This window comes from Protobothrops mucrosquamatus, unplaced genomic scaffold, assembly GCF_001527695.2.
Source record: "Protobothrops mucrosquamatus isolate PMUCROS unplaced genomic scaffold, P.Mucros_1.0 scaffold2827, whole genome shotgun sequence".
In the NCBI taxonomy this organism is placed as follows: Eukaryota; Metazoa; Chordata; class Lepidosauria; order Squamata; family Viperidae; genus Protobothrops; species Protobothrops mucrosquamatus.
In genome coordinates, this window is record NW_015388860.1 from 173,086 (window position 1) to 191,050 (window position 17,965).

Sequence of the window (17,965 nt, forward strand, 5' to 3'; positions counted from 1 at the left end):
AGGCAGGCAGGCAGGCAGGCAGGCAGGCAGGCAGGCAGACATGAAATGCTTCTATGAGGAGAAGCTATGTGAATGAAAGTTGATTGTAAAATATATAAATAACAGTATGGAAATCCCCTAAAGAACTCCTAGCCATGTAGCTATGTTTTCTCTACAGAACTGCTTTACAAAGCCCTTATGATATGAAAAGGTAAAATAATAACATATCAGCAATTTTGCAACTAAGCGCTTTTCCTAATAGCTTTCACCAAAGTTTCATATTGCTAAGATGACTCTATTGGGAACAATCCACTTCTGAATAATGTATACATGAAAAAAGAGATAACCTCCAGGATCAAGATGCTGAAACTCCTGGGGCAAAAATAATAGTCGGTCAAGGCCTAGAAGCTGGGAAACAGAGCAGGGCAAGAATGTCTACCAGCGGGAAAATAGAGCACCCACTGAGGCTTCAGAACTGCAACAGTTCAAAATAATGTCCCAAACTTTGCTATGCTTCCCAATAAAGTGGACCAGTGGCCTGAAATAAATTGATTCAGTCTCCCAAAACAAATTAAATTGTGATAATATTCTATCCTGGAGAATATTAGAATGTACCAAAGATGGTACAAAACTTCATTGGGAAGGTGCCTTAAATTGTGGCCTGCAAGATAATTAGAAAAAGCCATCAGGGTAGCATTTCAAATGAGAAGAACAAGCCATGTTTTATAAGCTACCCTTCCAAGTTAAGAGTCATTATTTTCTTGTAGACTCAATTTCAGCACTGCCAATCATTTTGTGAGGAGGAATAACTCTTCAAAGAAGGAATCCGATTTCCATTTGAAAGTTTAGGGATCGAAAGGCAGAAAAATAAGTGTTCTATTTTCCTTAAAACAGAGTCCTCCCAACTACCCAACAGCAAGATCTTTCTGCATTTGTGTGGATTGTGAATCTGTTAGGGGTGACAGAAGGAAGTTTACTCAAATTTTATACTCAGGCAGGACAAATTGGCAAAAGGAGAAATCAATTACCTCAATCAATTATATATAAAGATATCCTTTTAAAACCCTGGAGAGAGAGAAAAACCTAAACAGGTCTAAAGGATAATATACTTTCTTTTTTAGGTAACTTTGCTAACTGTTATGCCTTATCCTGGTAAGCCATTTAGAAGAAGATGGCAGCCATGGAGATTATGAAACAAATATTATGGAAAAAGCATACATGCTACTCCATTTGTCCTGGTTATTATGTAGTCAGCAACACACAGGCAGATTTTACACGTGGGTAGGATGGTAGCCATTTTGTAAACTTTGCCCAGCTCACATTCCTAAACAAATACATATAGCACCCTATAACTCTCTTCCACCTAAAACATCAGTCCATATCAGTTCACAGCCACTTCACAGAAGGTTATGGACTGTAGTCTACCATTCTGGTTGACTATGGGTTATAGAGAGATTTGCTTTTCAGGGTCCTGGTCTAGGCCTAAAATATAGTGACTGGTCCAAAGCCACTGACCATCTTCCAAGCCTAAGAGAGGTTCTGACCAGATTTTTTTGCTGTCATCTTAACGTTTTCTCAACAAAATCTAAATATTCATAGTTCAGAGAAATTTGTTTCCTTGGTTGTTCATTTTCAGTTCAGTTTGTTGTTACAAAGTTCTGTCAGCAGCAGATCATCTCTACATAAAAAATTGTACCACACGTCTCTTGTTTTTTCTTTCAAATTATATATTTTTTCTTCTCTTTGATCATACAGAAAAAGTAGACTTTCTTCACGTGGCATGAGTTTCTATTCTTCAAATGGAACACATAAAAAGGGCAATCGCAGTTTCTTCTTTTATGCGAGCAACATGCAACATTTGAATACAACACTGAGAACAAAAGTATATGAGTAGTTATTATAAATTATTGGTCCAGATAAGATACAGATTTCTCAGATTTTTCTTGAAGCTGCCCAGTGTTGGAGTTTAGTATCTAAATAAAACAGGCTTTTGTGTTTAAATATGTATGGTGGTCACAGAAAATGGGTAGGTTGACACACTGCATTAAGTAGTAACATTAATGTCTGGATTTGGTTAATGCAATTTGTAAACTCAGCCAATTGTGTATTAGTAATCAAGTCACTGTTAATGAATCACAGTATAGTGCAATGTTGAACCAAGGTTAAAAATATTGACTTGAGCTCTCCAACTGCATGCAGTAGCATGTCTTTTTATAATCTAATGCCACATGAGGTTTTCAAGAAAAGTATAGCACTTTCTCTCAGTGATACCTCCGCTCCCTGATGGTTCAAGAGTGCTTCCTCTATCATGTGAAAAATCTCTTTTTCCAACTATAGCTGCTGTTAGCCCAAAGGCAAAATGGACACATTCCTTATGGAGAGAGCAGGAGCTGGGGGGCAAAGAGACAGTATTATGGAAGTGTTTGTCAGGTTAGAACAAGGTGTGATCCAATTCACACCCATTGTGAAAAGAGAATAGGAAGAGGGAGAGATATAAAAGCAGGAGATACCTTCCCTCTTCTTATTATGTAAGCAACTTTTCACTGAGGGAATTGCAGAATTTTGTTTTTATGGTCTTCCTTTTTCCTCTTCACTTCTTCCCATCCCATTGGCATTTTACACTATTATTAAAGCAACCTCTTCTTGCTACACAAGATCCAATAGCATATGAAAAATGAAGGTTTGGAGGGTCTCCTGGCAGCCTAGTTACAATTTCACATTCTGATTCTAATCTAAAATTCAAATTACTATATTTGGCAGAGGCTGAGTAAACGTATATTAGCTCCTCCTTTTTTTGAGAGAACTATTGTTGATCTCTGTTAAAACCATTGATCAACTGTACTGGACTTACTTTTGTGGGCCAAATGGTAACTCTGAACTTATATTTTAACAAACGAAATTGTGTTTTACATTACGTTTAACCAAATCTCTTACAAGTGAACCAGTTACAAAATATTTGAAATTATTTGATTGTATTTAGATAGTAGGCTTAACATAGGTGCTGTATTAACCCTAAAAAATAAATTTGGTCTAAGCTCAGCACACTGGGCAAAAATGTCCCTGTTTTTTATCCTGACAATGTAGATCCAAATGTTGATATTAGTGTGAATATGCTAATACTGCTGCAACATGACAATGAAGTAAGAACTATGGGAAGTTAATATTGAGGGCATGTTAATGTAAGCTGAGTTACTAGATGCTTCATCTCCCAACTGTCCTCTTTTTATGGAAAGTTCAAATATGGTTCCCCAACTGACTCAATATAATTTAGTTCAATGACTCTATCAGTAGTAAAGGAAAAGTCAATATACACAGTATATCTTTTAATAAAATTTATAAAAACTGAGGTTTTTTCCTGGCTTTGAATTAGTGTTGCATGTCTGACTCCTGACTCAAATCCAATCTTTATTTAATTTTCTTCACCCCTTGCTGAATTTATGAATTTTCAATACACTCTAAATTTTCTAAGAAATGAGTGAATGCCCATGACTAGAAAAATATATGCATCTGGTCAAAGTTGACAGCATATATACACACAGAAGTGATAGTTTAATGTAACAGTTTATTAAATGTATAGTTGCTAGCATTGAATCTTGAAGAACAGGTCAGTTGCCAGTGCTGATGGCTCACCATAAATTTGGTATGAAAAATCTTGGATACTGTACAACTTTCCTCTGAAAAAGTTGTATTGCTTTCTCCTTCAGCTTTCAACTTCATTACAAAGCCAACGTAAACACTTTACCATTTTCATATTTCTCACAGGAGTAATATGTCAAAATTATGGGTTTAATCATTATTAATTCCTTTGATATTTATCAACTGCATTAACATTAATCATGATAAACACTTCTAGTATAAATGTGGATGTCATTAATATAGCACTTCAAGTGTTTGTACTGCTGCTCAGCCTTCATTAACCGGACCATTAGTTACAAGGTGTTAACTTTTTGCATGAAGAACACCGTGTTTCTTATAATGGTACTTTGATGTATTTTTAAAGTCCTGTGGATTCTTCTCTACTGTGGTTTACAGTACACTGTGCAAAGCTTCAGAAGAATGTCTTGCTTCAAAACAATAATTTCCTTTAGGATGCTTTGCAAAACAAGGTGTCTTTCTATTTCTAAAATTGAAGTTTCTGAATTGCTTATAGATTGCTACTTTGGGGATATCCTGTAGCCATCCTGAAGCTCCTATTTTGCATGCATGCCTACTAAACATACAGTACCTGAGGAGTTCCCATAAACTAAGCAAAATATTATCACCAAACTTTGAGGAAGCAAATATTGTTTCCTCCAATACAAAAATACCTTGCCAAGATAACAAGAAGCCATCTTGCACATATGAACTTAGCTGTATAACGTATACTTTGTACAAAGATCAGACCTGTGTAAATCAACCCTGATTTGATTTGAATTGAGAATACAAGAGTCAAAAAGTGCATCTAAATGGCAATTAGAGCCAATTCAAGAACTGTTTCAAAAGAAAATATATCCATAGGCTTTAATGGGGAAATTTCCAAACATGTGAATTGATTCCAGGTTTTGCCAGGATGGAATGAAAATAGGGAAGTTAAACCTGTAAAAAATGTTAACACTGCCAAGTTTTATTTGAATGCTTTAAAGGGCCTTACCACAAAGGAAAAAGCAGAGTTGAATACAACAATACTAATGAACAGTACAATAGCTTCCAAATTGTCTGGCAAAAAGCTCACAAAAAAGTGCAAAAAGTGTCCTACTTCAATTAAAAATATTATGTTTGATAAATAATATTAAAAATAAAGTTTTCCCTTCTTTTTCATCTTTCCTTAGAAGACTTCCCTCACTCCCCACTTCAGTGGGTGCTACGTTGAGGGTACATTGGGAAATTTTCTAGATAGAATTAAAAAGTATATCCACTTCTTGTCCTTATAGAGTGTACTTAAAGATGTTGAGATTCTAGAAAGAGTGCAGAGAAGAGAAACAAAGATGATCAGGGGATTGCAGGCTAAAACATATAAAGAACGATTGTTGGAATTGGGTATGTCTAGTTTAATGAAAAGAAGGACTAGGGGTGACATGATATCCAATATCTCAAGTGTTGCCACAGAGAAGAGGGAATCAAGCTATGCTCCAAAGCACCTGAGAACAGGAGAAGAAGCAATGGGTGAAAACTAATCAAGGAGAGAAGCAACCTAGAACTAAGAAGAAATTTCCTGACAGTTAGAACCATAGTCCAGTGGAACAACTTGCCTCCAGAAGTTGTGAATGCTCCAACACTGGAGGTTTTTAAGAAGAGATTGGACAACCATTTGTCTGAAATGGGGTAGGGTTTCTTGCCTGAGCAGGGGGTTGGACTAGAAGACCTCCAAGGTCCCTTCCATCTCTGTTCTATTCTATTCTAGTGGTTAGCTACGATGCTTGTTCTGACCACTGGATTTTCTGGCATGCCAGGAAGATTGGTGGCATAAATGGTTGCTAAGCTGATGTCTCCAAAAAAGAAAAGAAAACATCATTGGCAAGGTTTGTTTGTCAGTTTGTTATTGCTTAGTAGCCATATTATTTGTTAGAAATTTAGGAGAGGAAGTGGGAGCAGGAATAACACATTGGGATGGAATGCCACAGAGATAAGCAATCCTGAGAATTTGAGCCAGCAAAGTGTTAGCCTGATGTCCATGTCACTCATCGTCAAGAGTTTTAAACCTGTTACAATCGTGCAACATGAAGTATATTTAGAATATTGAGATCCCAGTTGGGTTGACAAAGCCAACAAAGAACTGTAACATTCCATTATTACAACAGAGAGAAAAGTAAGGGCATATGGCTAGATGTGCTAGAAAAGTTGATGACTGAGGAAGTGAATGGAGCCAAAATAACCTTAGTCTTGCCACCTCAAAAACAGCTCCATTAGGCAAAGAATGTAATTAAAGTGATAAATCCTAATGGATAACTGCTTACATCAGTATTAAAGAGGCTGTCATAACATTCAGGATCTCTTCACTGTTCTTTATATATGGAATTTAAGCTGCAACATTCTATTTTGCTGAAAGCAGTAGAAAAGCTGTTGAATCTTCAGAATGCTTCAGGAGCCCCTGGATTCACTTACTGCTTTGAAGAAAATCTTCATTTTGATTCACGATGCCGCTTTAATGAGATGAGATGATCAATGTTTCTTTGAAACAAACCAAACAAAGCTTCCTAGAATGCAGCATTCCCCAACTTGGTGCTCTTCAGATATGTTAAAAGCTGCATGACCTGGCAGCTGGGAGTTGATGAGAGTTGTTGGCTGAAGTTTCTGGAAGTCAGAAAACTGTGCTTTCATGGGCAGAAATTATCAGGGCTCCTAAGTAGAAGTTCATCTCACGAATGAAGGCAAATATATGTATCCCAGGATAAGGTTGCAGGATCCAATCTGGTTATTCACCAGGACCAGAAGCTTAGTCTTCCGAGCTTTTGGCTCATGCTAGAGCCCATCCTTGGGGAACTTCTCTCTACCAGAGAAGTAGGGCTATTCTATGCATCGTATTTATGTGGTGTCGGTTGGGTGTGCCTATCTATTGGTTGATTGGGGATTTGATGGCTGACTACTGGTTGTTGATTCTTTGTGCTGCCAAGTCCTCAGTTCCTAAGTACCTGATAAGATGATGGTAAATCAGCATTACTATTGACTTACAAGAGGCCAGTTTCCCAGGCTTCAATCATTCCCTAGTTATCTACAGAAAATTTTCTGTACATAGATTCTGATAACTGGAGATGCCAGAGATTAGTTCTTGGGACATCACAGACAATATATTGGAATCCATTGCCATACGTGAAGAAAGATTTCGTGACAGAAATTAAAAATCAAGCATTTATTGAGCTTAAGTTCTTTCTGTCTTTTTTGTGTTGACTCTACCATCCTTGACTCTCCTACAAGAACATTCCCCCTGCTCTCCCGCTCCTTTACCAATAAGAAAAGCACAAAATTGTGACATATAGACTGGCAGCACCACTTAACACAATACAAATATACAGGATGTCAAAATCATTCCTCATGGGCCAATTTCACTGGCTATCAAACCCAATACTTTTTAAAATGGAATTATACCTGAAGCATTTGAATGGCCCCCTATGGAAAAAAAGGCAGAGTGTAGCTGAAATATGCTGCCTTGTGTTTGTTGTTGTTGTTGTTGTTGTTGTTTTAGGGTTTTATTTATTGCACCAAAGTAATTTAAGTTTTGGTTCTTTCTTGATGAAGCTGCATATATTATATTTCACTATGAACCGTTATTCTTTCAAAATCTCTCCAGATATAATACAAAATATCTCATCTCCCAGAGCTGACACGTTGACTTTGAGCTGCATTTATCTCTTCTGTAACTCGGTTTAATTTAATATGGGGTTCTATGTCTAATGTCTATCTAGAGTCCTCCAAAGATAATATTTATGGAAGTTGCTCTTGTCTAGCTCTCCCCTGTTCCCAGGCTGTAAAGATAGGCACCATATAGGGCTCATTAACAATAATATGTTTGGCGGTTTGAAATGGATGGACAAGCCTCTTGGCTTTTTATGGCACCATGCTGATTTTAAAACAAGCCTGTTTTCCAAGAGGACAAGATACATCAAATTGATGGAAACTCTAGAGCCTTTCCTTGCTTGACTGAATCCGTTGCATGTCGATTTTCACTACTTTGTGTTTGCAGGATATTTGCTTTTTTTTTTAAAGGAAAAAAAAGAATATCTCTTATGTTCATCTTGTCATCCTGACTCTCATTTGCTTTTTTTCGCTTTTGCTTTTTGTTTTGCAGCCTGTGAACTCATGAACCATGGGATCCTGGCTCTGGTCAGCTCGATTGGTTGTACATCTGCAGGATCGCTGCAGTCTCTGGCAGATGCTATGCATATTCCTCATCTCTTCATCCAGAGGTCAACAGCTGGGACTCCAAGGAGTGGCTGTGGCACTACAAGGAGCAACAGGAATGACGATTACACACTTTTTGTCCGCCCACCTGTCTACATCAAGGATGTCATCTTGAGGGTGGTCACAGAATATGCCTGGCAGAAATTTATTATTTTCTATGACAATGAATACGGTGAGTATTTACTGTCTCTGTGTCTGCATAAGGGGTAAAGTGCTGTTGTACAATGTAGATAATGCTATTAAGTGTGATAGCATTAAAAACTTTGAATTCTTCCTCTAGATTACCTTCTTCTCTAAGCATTCAGTGACAGCATTAGCATTTCATGTAATCCTTATGCTTTAAAAAGAAACAAAAGTTAAAAAAAAACAAACAACAACTATCCATTGACTTTGGTGACTTTGCTTGATAATTCCTTTGAAAAATGCTCAGCTAAATTATTACAGATTTTTTTTATGAGCAACACTGATATGCTCACTTGAGCCCCATCTATTCTATGCAAGACAAAAAAAAAACACATGGAACTGACCATAGCATATTCTTTTTTTTTAATTCGACATTAAAAGGACATTTGTGAAGTTGATAGAACTAATGCAAGATTACCTTTCACTTGCCTTGCACCTTGGCAACTTCTATGAAATGATGCTGGATGAGGAAGAAATGGAAAAAGAGTGTGTTAGAACATTACATATATTATATGCATCTCATATAGAACTTGAAAAGCAAGAACTTAAAATTTAAAATGAAAGTTGGAAGAACTCCATTTTCTTGTTCTTGGTCTCCCTCACTGCTTAGGCCATTTTGATGTAAGCATTCTCATAATGTCATAGCACTATCAACATTTATATCAGATCAGTCAGAATGCTTTTCTCATTCACTTCAGGAATGTAATTTGGGCTGCCTGATATTTATTTATTTCTTCAACTCCTTGGTTTTATATCCTTTCTCGTATTAAACATGCCTTCTAATTTGCTCCTACAACACAGAACCAGGAGGTAGAAACCTAAAAGGTCTTTATCAGCCCAAACATCAGAAACTGGGTTGCATGATTGAGAATAACCTTCAATCTCAGTTTCTTTAATCCAGGAGTCCCCAACCCCTGGTCCGTGGACCAGCAACTGGGCCGCACAAACATGCAAAGCCCTATCCATGGGATGCAGGCAGCATACAAAACCATGCACCCTCCGGTCCATGGAAAAACCTCTCTCCACGGAACCGGTCTCTGGTGCCCAAAAGGTTGCTCTAACCCTACACAATACTGATATTGTACAATACAAGTTTTTCACACACACTTGGTATACTCCAAATTGTAACTGCTAGAAATGTCTAGAGTAGAAATTCCATGGGAGGGAGGAGCTTATTTATTTATTTATTTATTTATTTGTGGGTGCAAACCTTCAAGTCAGCCTTGATTCCTGGTAACTACATGAACAAGCCCATGTAGTCTGGGCAAATCCAAGCAATTGTATCATTAGATGTCTAGATTAACTCTCACTGTGGTCCTTAAGATGCTCCACGAACTCTTTCATCTCTAAGAGGGGATAGATTTCCTAAACAGAGCGCCAACTGATATTCTGCAGAGTAGAACAATAATTACATTTTGCTACTCTTATTGCCACAGCATAATCCTTATTAGAGATAAACATAAGGTCTTTTTAACTAACTTATTAATAAAAATATACTTTCAAATTAGGAACGTCCACCAATCAAAAATTTTACTTTGGTTCCTAATTCAGTCATTTAGAACATTACATACTTACTGTTGAGATGTGATATCCTAGGTGTAAGGAGATACTGAGCTGAAACAAGCCATCTTTAAGAATTTTTAGGACTCCATGCCTGCTTGGAGAATTGGGATTAGCGACAGCAGCCACTACTCCTTGAATATCCAATATGCAGTAAAGGCATCTACCAAGTTAATGCCAATTCTGAAATGAAGCCATTTGCCCAATATGCTAAATTATACACAATTATTTTTAAAGGAGTGAAGTTATACAATATACAAAGCAAAGAGTAAGAAACCATCTTTTTACTATCTAAGAGATTCTAAGTCTGTTACCAATATTTTGGGAGGACTCAGGTTTACTTTGAAAAGTTTGAATGTAAATTATTTTAAATGCTGTCTGAGTTTTGCCTAAGTGTAATTATCAACCATATTTTGAATCCTGTGCTCCATTTTTCCCGTATTTGTTTATTGTGCTAAAATTAAGCACCATATACTTTCTCCTTATTGTTACTTTGAATCTGAACCTTTTTTTTCCATTAAAAAAACTATTCCTCCTGCAATTCCATTTCTGCTGCAGATTGCCTTACCAGTGACTCACTCAATTCAAGCGCATAGGAAGACATTCTGTTATGTCTTATATGTACTGCAAGTACAATTTTCCTCACATTTTTAATGTTTTAATTATTATCGTTATTCATCTATTATTCCAGAGTTATTCCTCTGTCCTGTTCTTAATTCTGAGTGGCTGAGAGGTACAGAAAGAGAGAGAGAGAGAGAGAGGGAGGGAGGGAGAGAGGGAGAGAGAGAGAGAGAGAGAGAGAGAGAGAGAGAGAGAGAGAGAGAGAGAGAGAGAGAGAGAGAGAGAGAGAGAGAGAGAGAGAGATCTTTAAATCAGCCTCTTTTTCTAGACACCAAATAGATATACATACTTGTGGAGTTTTCTAGGCATGACACACAAGTGGTGTCGATTTCTTTCAGGTGGTTTTTTTTTCAGAATTCCAACAATGTCCCAATATAGCCTATAGTCCTGGTATTCTCTCATCTGAATATTAAACACATGGGGCAACCAAGTTCTATTAGATATAGAACTTGTTAATTAGTATGCAGCATTGCAGGCTAACTCTGCCCACATTCTGGAGTTTGATCTTGATGGGCTCAGGGTTGACTCAGCCTTCCATTCTTCCAAGGTTGGTAAAATGACATAAAGGACTTAGATCGTTGGGAGCAGTATGCTGACATTATAGACCACTCAGAAAGTGCTATAAAGCACTATGGAGCGGTATATAAGCCTAAGTGCTATTGCTATTACTATAGATGTTGCTGAGCTGGTATTATTTTTTTAAATAATCTAAGGAATTATATTTGAGGTTCATTTATTATAATGTAACCCTTTTGCCCATATTATTTAATATCTCCATTTAAAAGGAAATACATAATTTCAATAATGATTGAAATTATGCCTTCCAATATACTTGCATGCTAGAGGTAAGTAACTTTCTGAAATTTATTATGAATTTCAATACAACAAAACTGGGCTGGAATCCAGATAAATATCATGCTAATCCGAAAACCTAACATTGAACAAAGGCACTAGGCTCATTTACATATCCATTTATCAATGTCAAAGGTTTTAAGTTCAACACACTGGAATTGCATTTGACTTTTATCTGTACTATCAATGATTGCCTTTCACTAGAGGAATGATGGATCATAATTTATATTTGGAATTATGTATTTCAGCAAGGCAGAGAGTTATTTGAATTTTCTCCTCTTTGTAAAATAGCCCAAATTCTTTTTGAATGCAACTGACCCTATTCATTTGATTTATTAAACTAGTGGCGGGAGGAGATGGACAGGCCCTATTATTTCTCATTGGTAGAAGCCAGCAGTTCATTTACAATTCTCATTCCAACAAAGAAAATAGCAGCTTTTCAAAAGAAGTTATTATTTCCATATAAGTCCTAATTAGAGGGTTGAGCAGAAAATGATTTTGAGAACTCACTTCACATCCACAGATAAGCTTGTTCATAAATTGATTACACATTTGCAATGAAACTTAAAATGTGATGGATATGGAAAACAAAACGACATCTCATAAAACCGGAGCATCAATTTTAAATGAGAGCAAAGTACAGTGCAGCTATTTGTTAAGTTTAGTTTGCCCAAATATAGCTGATTTTTCTAAAACAAATAAATGGCCTGGATGCATGGTAGAATTATACAGCATCAGAACTATGGAATGATAGAAGTGTGTTTGGTTCTCCACATAATTTCCCCACCTTACATCGCTATTCAAATGGAGTGTACTTCCTGTTTTCACAATTGAAACAGTTACCAACTAGAGCAGTGGTGGCGAACCTATGGCACGGGTGCCAGAGGCGGCACTCAGAGCCCTCTCTGTGGGCACGCGTGCCGTCGCCCCAGTCCTAGGCCTTCAGCTGGGTTTTGTAAAACCTTTTTGCTTTAGGCCTCCGCCGCCGTGTGCAAAAAAAAAAAAAGGTTCAATCAGTCAATTTCAACTTCTTGCGGGAAAAAAAAGATCTTGCAAAGTTGAAATTGATTGATTGAACTTTTTAGTCCCACCCAGTCTGCCATTACCACCGCAGCCACGCCCACCCTATGGGCCACACCCACCCAATGGCCACACCCACCCAGCACTTGATGATGCATAAGTGGGTTTTGGGTTGCAGTTTGGGCACTCAGTCTCTAAAAGGTTCACCATCACTGAACTAGAGCTTGTGGAGTCTTTAGTGGTCTCTGAGCTTCCTTGTTTTTTGTAGATGTTTTGTTACCCAACTAGATAACATCTTCAGTCCTAGAAGGGAGTTGGGTTTGCTCTCAGTTTATATTAAGTAGTTGCCCTATCAATGTCGGTGGAGATGTTGCTTTCTCCTTGGTAATTCCTTGATTAGGCTGTTGTTTACTGCATGTTTGGTGTTAATATTTAAACCCTGGATATCTGGGTGTTGATTCCTGGTTAGGAGTGTTCTGATCTTTTTCTTTCCTTTTAGCTTTTTAAATAGAGTTTAGACAGGCAAAAGAAACAAGGGTATCTTTACACACACATACTGTTACCACTCCATATCCATTGTGTTGTAAGAATGCATTTATTTATTTGCATCCTGCCTTTATTGTTTTTACAAATAATTCAAGGCCGCAAATATATTCACCACATCTTTCTCTTCCTATTTTCTCCACAAAAGCAACATTATGAGGTGGGTTGGGTTGAGAGAGAGTGGGCTTCCATGGCTAAGGCGGGACCTGAACTCACAGTGTCTTGCTTTCTAGCTTGGTGCCTTAATGTCTGAGGAGATTCTCAGTCATCCAGGTCATAGTTGTCTCAAAGGTGCTTTTTTCAAAAGGCAACTGGACTATTTTTTTTCCTTGAAGAAGAAAACGTTTCATTTTTCATCCGAGAAGCTTCATCAGTTCTGATGGTTGCAGGAACAGAAGGATAGGTACTGAGAGTTGAGACTGGATGGTGGATGGTGTTCTGATAGGCAGGGGGTGGGTGGGTGGAAGGATTGTATTTCTTTGCAGTCATCTGGTCATTAGTACTCCCTCTAAGAGCTGTTGATGCCTTAACCACTAGCTGTTGGTGCCTTAACCACTGGACCAAACTGGCTCTAATCAATGGCTGAACCCAGCACATTGCTTTGGTGCAAAGCTATAGATCATTACAATATGGGAAAAAGAAAAGTTTAAATATTACTGATACCCAGAGTTCAACAGTTTTTCTGATTCCAGTTGTCTCTTGGTAATTTCACCGTCATCTGCTAAAATCTCATGAATATCTTCTGTAAGAGAATATCAAAATAATTGCAGAATTATTTTGTATTGTCTCATGAGATTTTGAAATTTTCAAAGTTCTTAGCAGGTACATGGCATCCATTAGCACCATGTTGACAACCCAACTATTATCTTTCTAATAAGAGACAGAATGTTATACTGAATAAAATGAACCAACACTGGAGAAAATGAGAAATGAAGTGGTTATTTGCATACATGCCTAAAGAGTCATCCAGGAGCAGTTTTAATGTACCAGCAGCTTTAATGGCTTGAAAACAAGTGTTACATTTTCAACTTCCATAATCATCTTCTGAATGATTTATAGAGCCATAATCTAAATTATTATATGAAAATGGTGTACAGGCGTAAGATGGGCAAAACTTCCCATAACAGCAGAAATTGGCACTATTAAGACTTATTGAGTAGAATCTGCTACTCAAATGAAAAACAGAATAACAGAGTTGGAAGGGATGTTGGAGGTCTTCTAGTCCACCCCACTGCTCAGCCAGGACACACTATACCATTTTAGACAAATTGTTGTCCAATACCTTCTTAAAAACTTCCAGTGTTGAAGCATTCACAACTTCTGAAGGCAAGTCATTCCACTGATTAATTGTTCTCACTGTCAGGAGATTTCTCCTTAGTTCTAGGTTGCTTTTCTCTTTGATTAGTTTCCATCCATTGCTTCTTGTTCTGCCTTCAGGTGCTTTGGAGAATGGGTTGACCACCTAGTCTTTGTGGCAGCCCTTTAGATATTAGAACACTGCTATCACATCACCCCTAGTTCTTCTTTTCATTAAACTAGACATACCCAATTCCTGAATCCATTCTTTCATATGTTTTAGCCTTCAGTCTCCTAATCATGTTTGTTGCTCTTCTCTGCACTCTTTCTAGAGTCTCAACCATTTTTTTAATCTCCTGGTGACCAAAACTGGATGGAGAATTCCAAGTGTGGTCCAAAGCATTATAAAATGGCATTAACACTTCACGTGATCTTATTTTATCTCTCTATTAATGCAGCCTAGAACTGCATTGGCTTTTTTGGCAGCTGCAACACACTGCAGCCTCATATTTAAGTGACTGTCCATTAGGACTCCAAGATCCCTCTTGCAGTTACTATTGTTGAGCCAGGTTCCATCTGTTCTATACTTGTGCATTGAACTTGAATTCTAATACTGCCTGCCAGACAGGTGAAGAAAATAAGTAAAGCATGAAATCTATAAATACGTTTTCAATGGGAGAAATTACTATAAATCCTACCATTTGAAAGAAATGTGGAACGCATAAGTGTGTATGAATCGGCTGTAATATTTTCTTCCTTAAATAAGAAAGGGGAAGAGAAAGGGGATGGAGTTTTTAAGGAATTTCTGTGATAGGAATTGATTTCAGAATTAAAAATCTAAGAGGCTGCAAAGAAGAAAAACTAAGAATTTTATTTGCTGATTTTCAATTTAAGATGAGGCTGAGAGATGGATCACAGGAGCTGTAGTGTCTCTTTAATATTATGCTGTGGATTATTCAGTGGATAAGTTTGTTTTTCAGATGTACTTTCCAAGAGACTGTTTGTGCTTGGCAAGAACTCTTGAATTCAGAGGTTTTGCCATGATGGTTAATTCCTCATGAAAAAGCCAATCGTATAAACTGCCTTAATTGTGTGATTTGTGCCATCTTACAGCTCTTTAAAGCAGCTGCTTATTTTCCTGAGATTGTGTAGAATTCTACCTTCTAACTAGGAAATCTCAGATCTCAGTAGCTTATTAATGATATAGCTATTTGACAAGTTACAATACTGCTAGGGCATTTGGGGTGCAACTGTCTGCAACTCCATAAATCAAATATATTTTCCTAGGATAGTGTGGCAGACAGCTCTGCAATCCAGGGAAAAGATCTAGGTGCTTTTAGGAACTGCATATGGATATTGTGTCCATACCTCTGCACATTCTGAATTGATTTAGGAGCACCCCGCCCTCCCCCCCCCAACTCCAGAATGATTTTGGGCAGCTCACAATACAACAAAAAAAAATGCATTATGATTGTAAAATACAAAGTCAACAAATAAAATAAGGGTACGAGATAGAACAAGATGGTGGGATAACAGAACAAAAGAGTTGGAAGGGACCTTGGAGGTCTTCTAGTCCAACCCCATGCTCAAGTAAGAAACCCTATACCATATCAGACAAACAGCTGTCCAATCTCTTCTTAAAAACCTCCAGTGTTGGAGCATTAACAGCTTTTGGAGGCAGGTTGTTCCACTGATTAATTGTTCTAACTGTCAAGAAATTTATCCTTAGTTCTAGGTTGTTTCTCTCCCTGATTAGTTTCCATCCGTTGCTTCTTGTCCTGCCTTCAGGCGCTTTGGAGAACAGGTTGACCCCCTCTTCTGTGTAGCAGTCCCTTAGATATTAGATATTGGATAGCTTTTTGCTATTATTGGATAGCTACTTTTTATTTATTTTTGCTTTATTAAACTAAAAAATAAAGGAAAAATAATGAAAGTACAAAAGTTTCTATTTCTGTATACTTGACATACAATAAACCATATTTATAATTGAGATGATAATTATTATGATCATCATTTATTTACTGATTTTAGTTTTTATTACCCCACTCAAGAATTTTGTTATGGTTTGTAAATTTAAAAATTAAAGGAAAACTGGCATGCAACTATATCATAGAAAAACGGCTCAATAAATTGTGACTAAATTGCTTGAAAATAATTTTCTTTGACGCTCTTGCAGAAGAATGTTTAAATGTTTCCATATATTAGCATTCCATTCTGGTTAGGAAAAGATTTGTTCTCCCTTTATCCTATCACTACAAGTTTATGACAACTGTAATTTCTTTAACATTATATATTTCCTCTAAAAAAGAAGGATAATCCTTAAGATGTTCTTTCATAATTGCTTATGCACTGAGTGGCTTAGAATCACTAATTTAATTTCCCACAATGATGTAAAAAAGAAACAGGCAATATAATGCACCAGTTAGAATGGCCAATGGTAAATAATTATGGAATGTATCTTCTGAATTAAAACAAAAATAGAGATTGCAGGCTTCTTAACATAATAACCTGATGTGCAGTTAGATGGGCAGCATATAAATTTAATAAATGAAATAAAATATAGATTTAATACTTAATAATGTTTTCATCATTGAGGATCCTTTAATGAGCCTCAATGGTTTTTTTAACCATTTTGCTAATCAAAAGGTAAAGATAAAAGAGTGGATTTTACTCTACTAATCATTGCTGACTATGGGGGTGTGTGAGGATGCTTATCTGCATTTCCAGGCCATTGAGACAGTGCTGTCTGAAGATGTTTTGGTGGTCATGTGGCCAGCATGATATCACAGGATACTGTTGCCTTCCCACTGAAGCATTTGCATGTTTTTGAACTACTAGGTTGGCAGGAGCTGAGGCAAGTTATGGGAGCTCAACCCATCACATGGTGCCTGGGTCTTGAACCTGGGCTGTTGACTTTCTAGCCAAAAGGTCCAGCATCTTAACCACTGAGCCACCACACTACCCAGCCAAGAGAAGCAGCATATAAAAAGGTTGAGATTATGCACATGTGTCTCTTTTCAGGATAGGGTCTAAAACAGAATGGCATAGAGTGTGATGTGTTTGTGTATATATATGAAGTTAACTTCAATCAGAATAGAGCTGGAAGGGACCTTGGACATCTTCTAGTCCAATCCCCTGCTTAAGCAGGAGATCCTATACCATTTCACATAGGTGTGCTGTCCAGTCTTTTCTTAAAAACCTCCAGTGATAAGCATCTTCTGAAGGCAAGGTGTCCCACTGGTTAATTGTCCTCACTGTTAGGAAGTTCTTCCTTAATATCAGGTTGCTTCTCTCCTTGATTTGTTTCCATCCATTGTTTCTTGTCTTGCCTTTGGAAAATAAGTTGACCCCCTATTCTTTGTGGCAGTCCCTCAAATACTGGAATCCTGCTATCATGTCACCTCTAGTGCTTCTTTTCTCTAGACTGGACCCAGTTCTTGCAACCGTTCTTCATATGTTTTTTGTCTTCAGGCCTTTAATCATCTTAGTTGCTCTTCTTTGCACTTTTTCCAAATCTCAACATTTTTTTTGTAATGTGGTGACCAACACTGGATGAGGTATTCCAGGTGATAATTGGAAGTATTTGGTTAGAGAAATATAAAATGGGAGGGGGTTGTGTTTGTGTGAATTTGACTTGAAAGAAGCTGTTTTGGATAGCCTGAAGGGTATTCTTGCTTTGAGTAATGGGAGACATTATGTTATGTTAAGAATAATGCTGACTGCTAAGGGTTTTGCACACCATCTGTTCTGTACACAAACACAGCAGATATGTACGTTTTCTCTGTTTAAATCATTTACATGTTATCTTAGAGCCAAGCCTTCCCAAGACCACTTCCATCCCAGAAATATAAAACTGCAATATTTCATAAAATATGTTTAAAAAATAATGCAATGCACTAAATAAAAACAGCAATACAGTCAAAACAGCAATGAATAAAACAGCAATAAAAAACCTGTAATAATCAAATAGTGGCAATGGCAAGAATAAACAGCAGTCTCCATCAAATAATATCTTTAACACAGAATAACCTGCAGT

General features: G+C 37.2%; 1 protein-coding gene across 1 annotated transcript in view; it reads left to right on the forward strand.

The window, feature by feature from the left end:
- LOC107296480 (glutamate receptor ionotropic, delta-2-like) overlaps positions 1–17,965 on the forward strand; it is a gene marked incomplete at its 3' end in the record, with an annotated part of 33,476 nt that overhangs the window by 1,307 nt on the left and 14,204 nt on the right. The window contains exon 2 of the mRNA XM_015825833.1: positions 7,742–8,026. Coding sequence (XP_015681319.1) covers positions 7,742–8,026 — 285 coding nt within the window. The remainder of the gene's footprint in view (positions 1–7,741; positions 8,027–17,965) is intronic.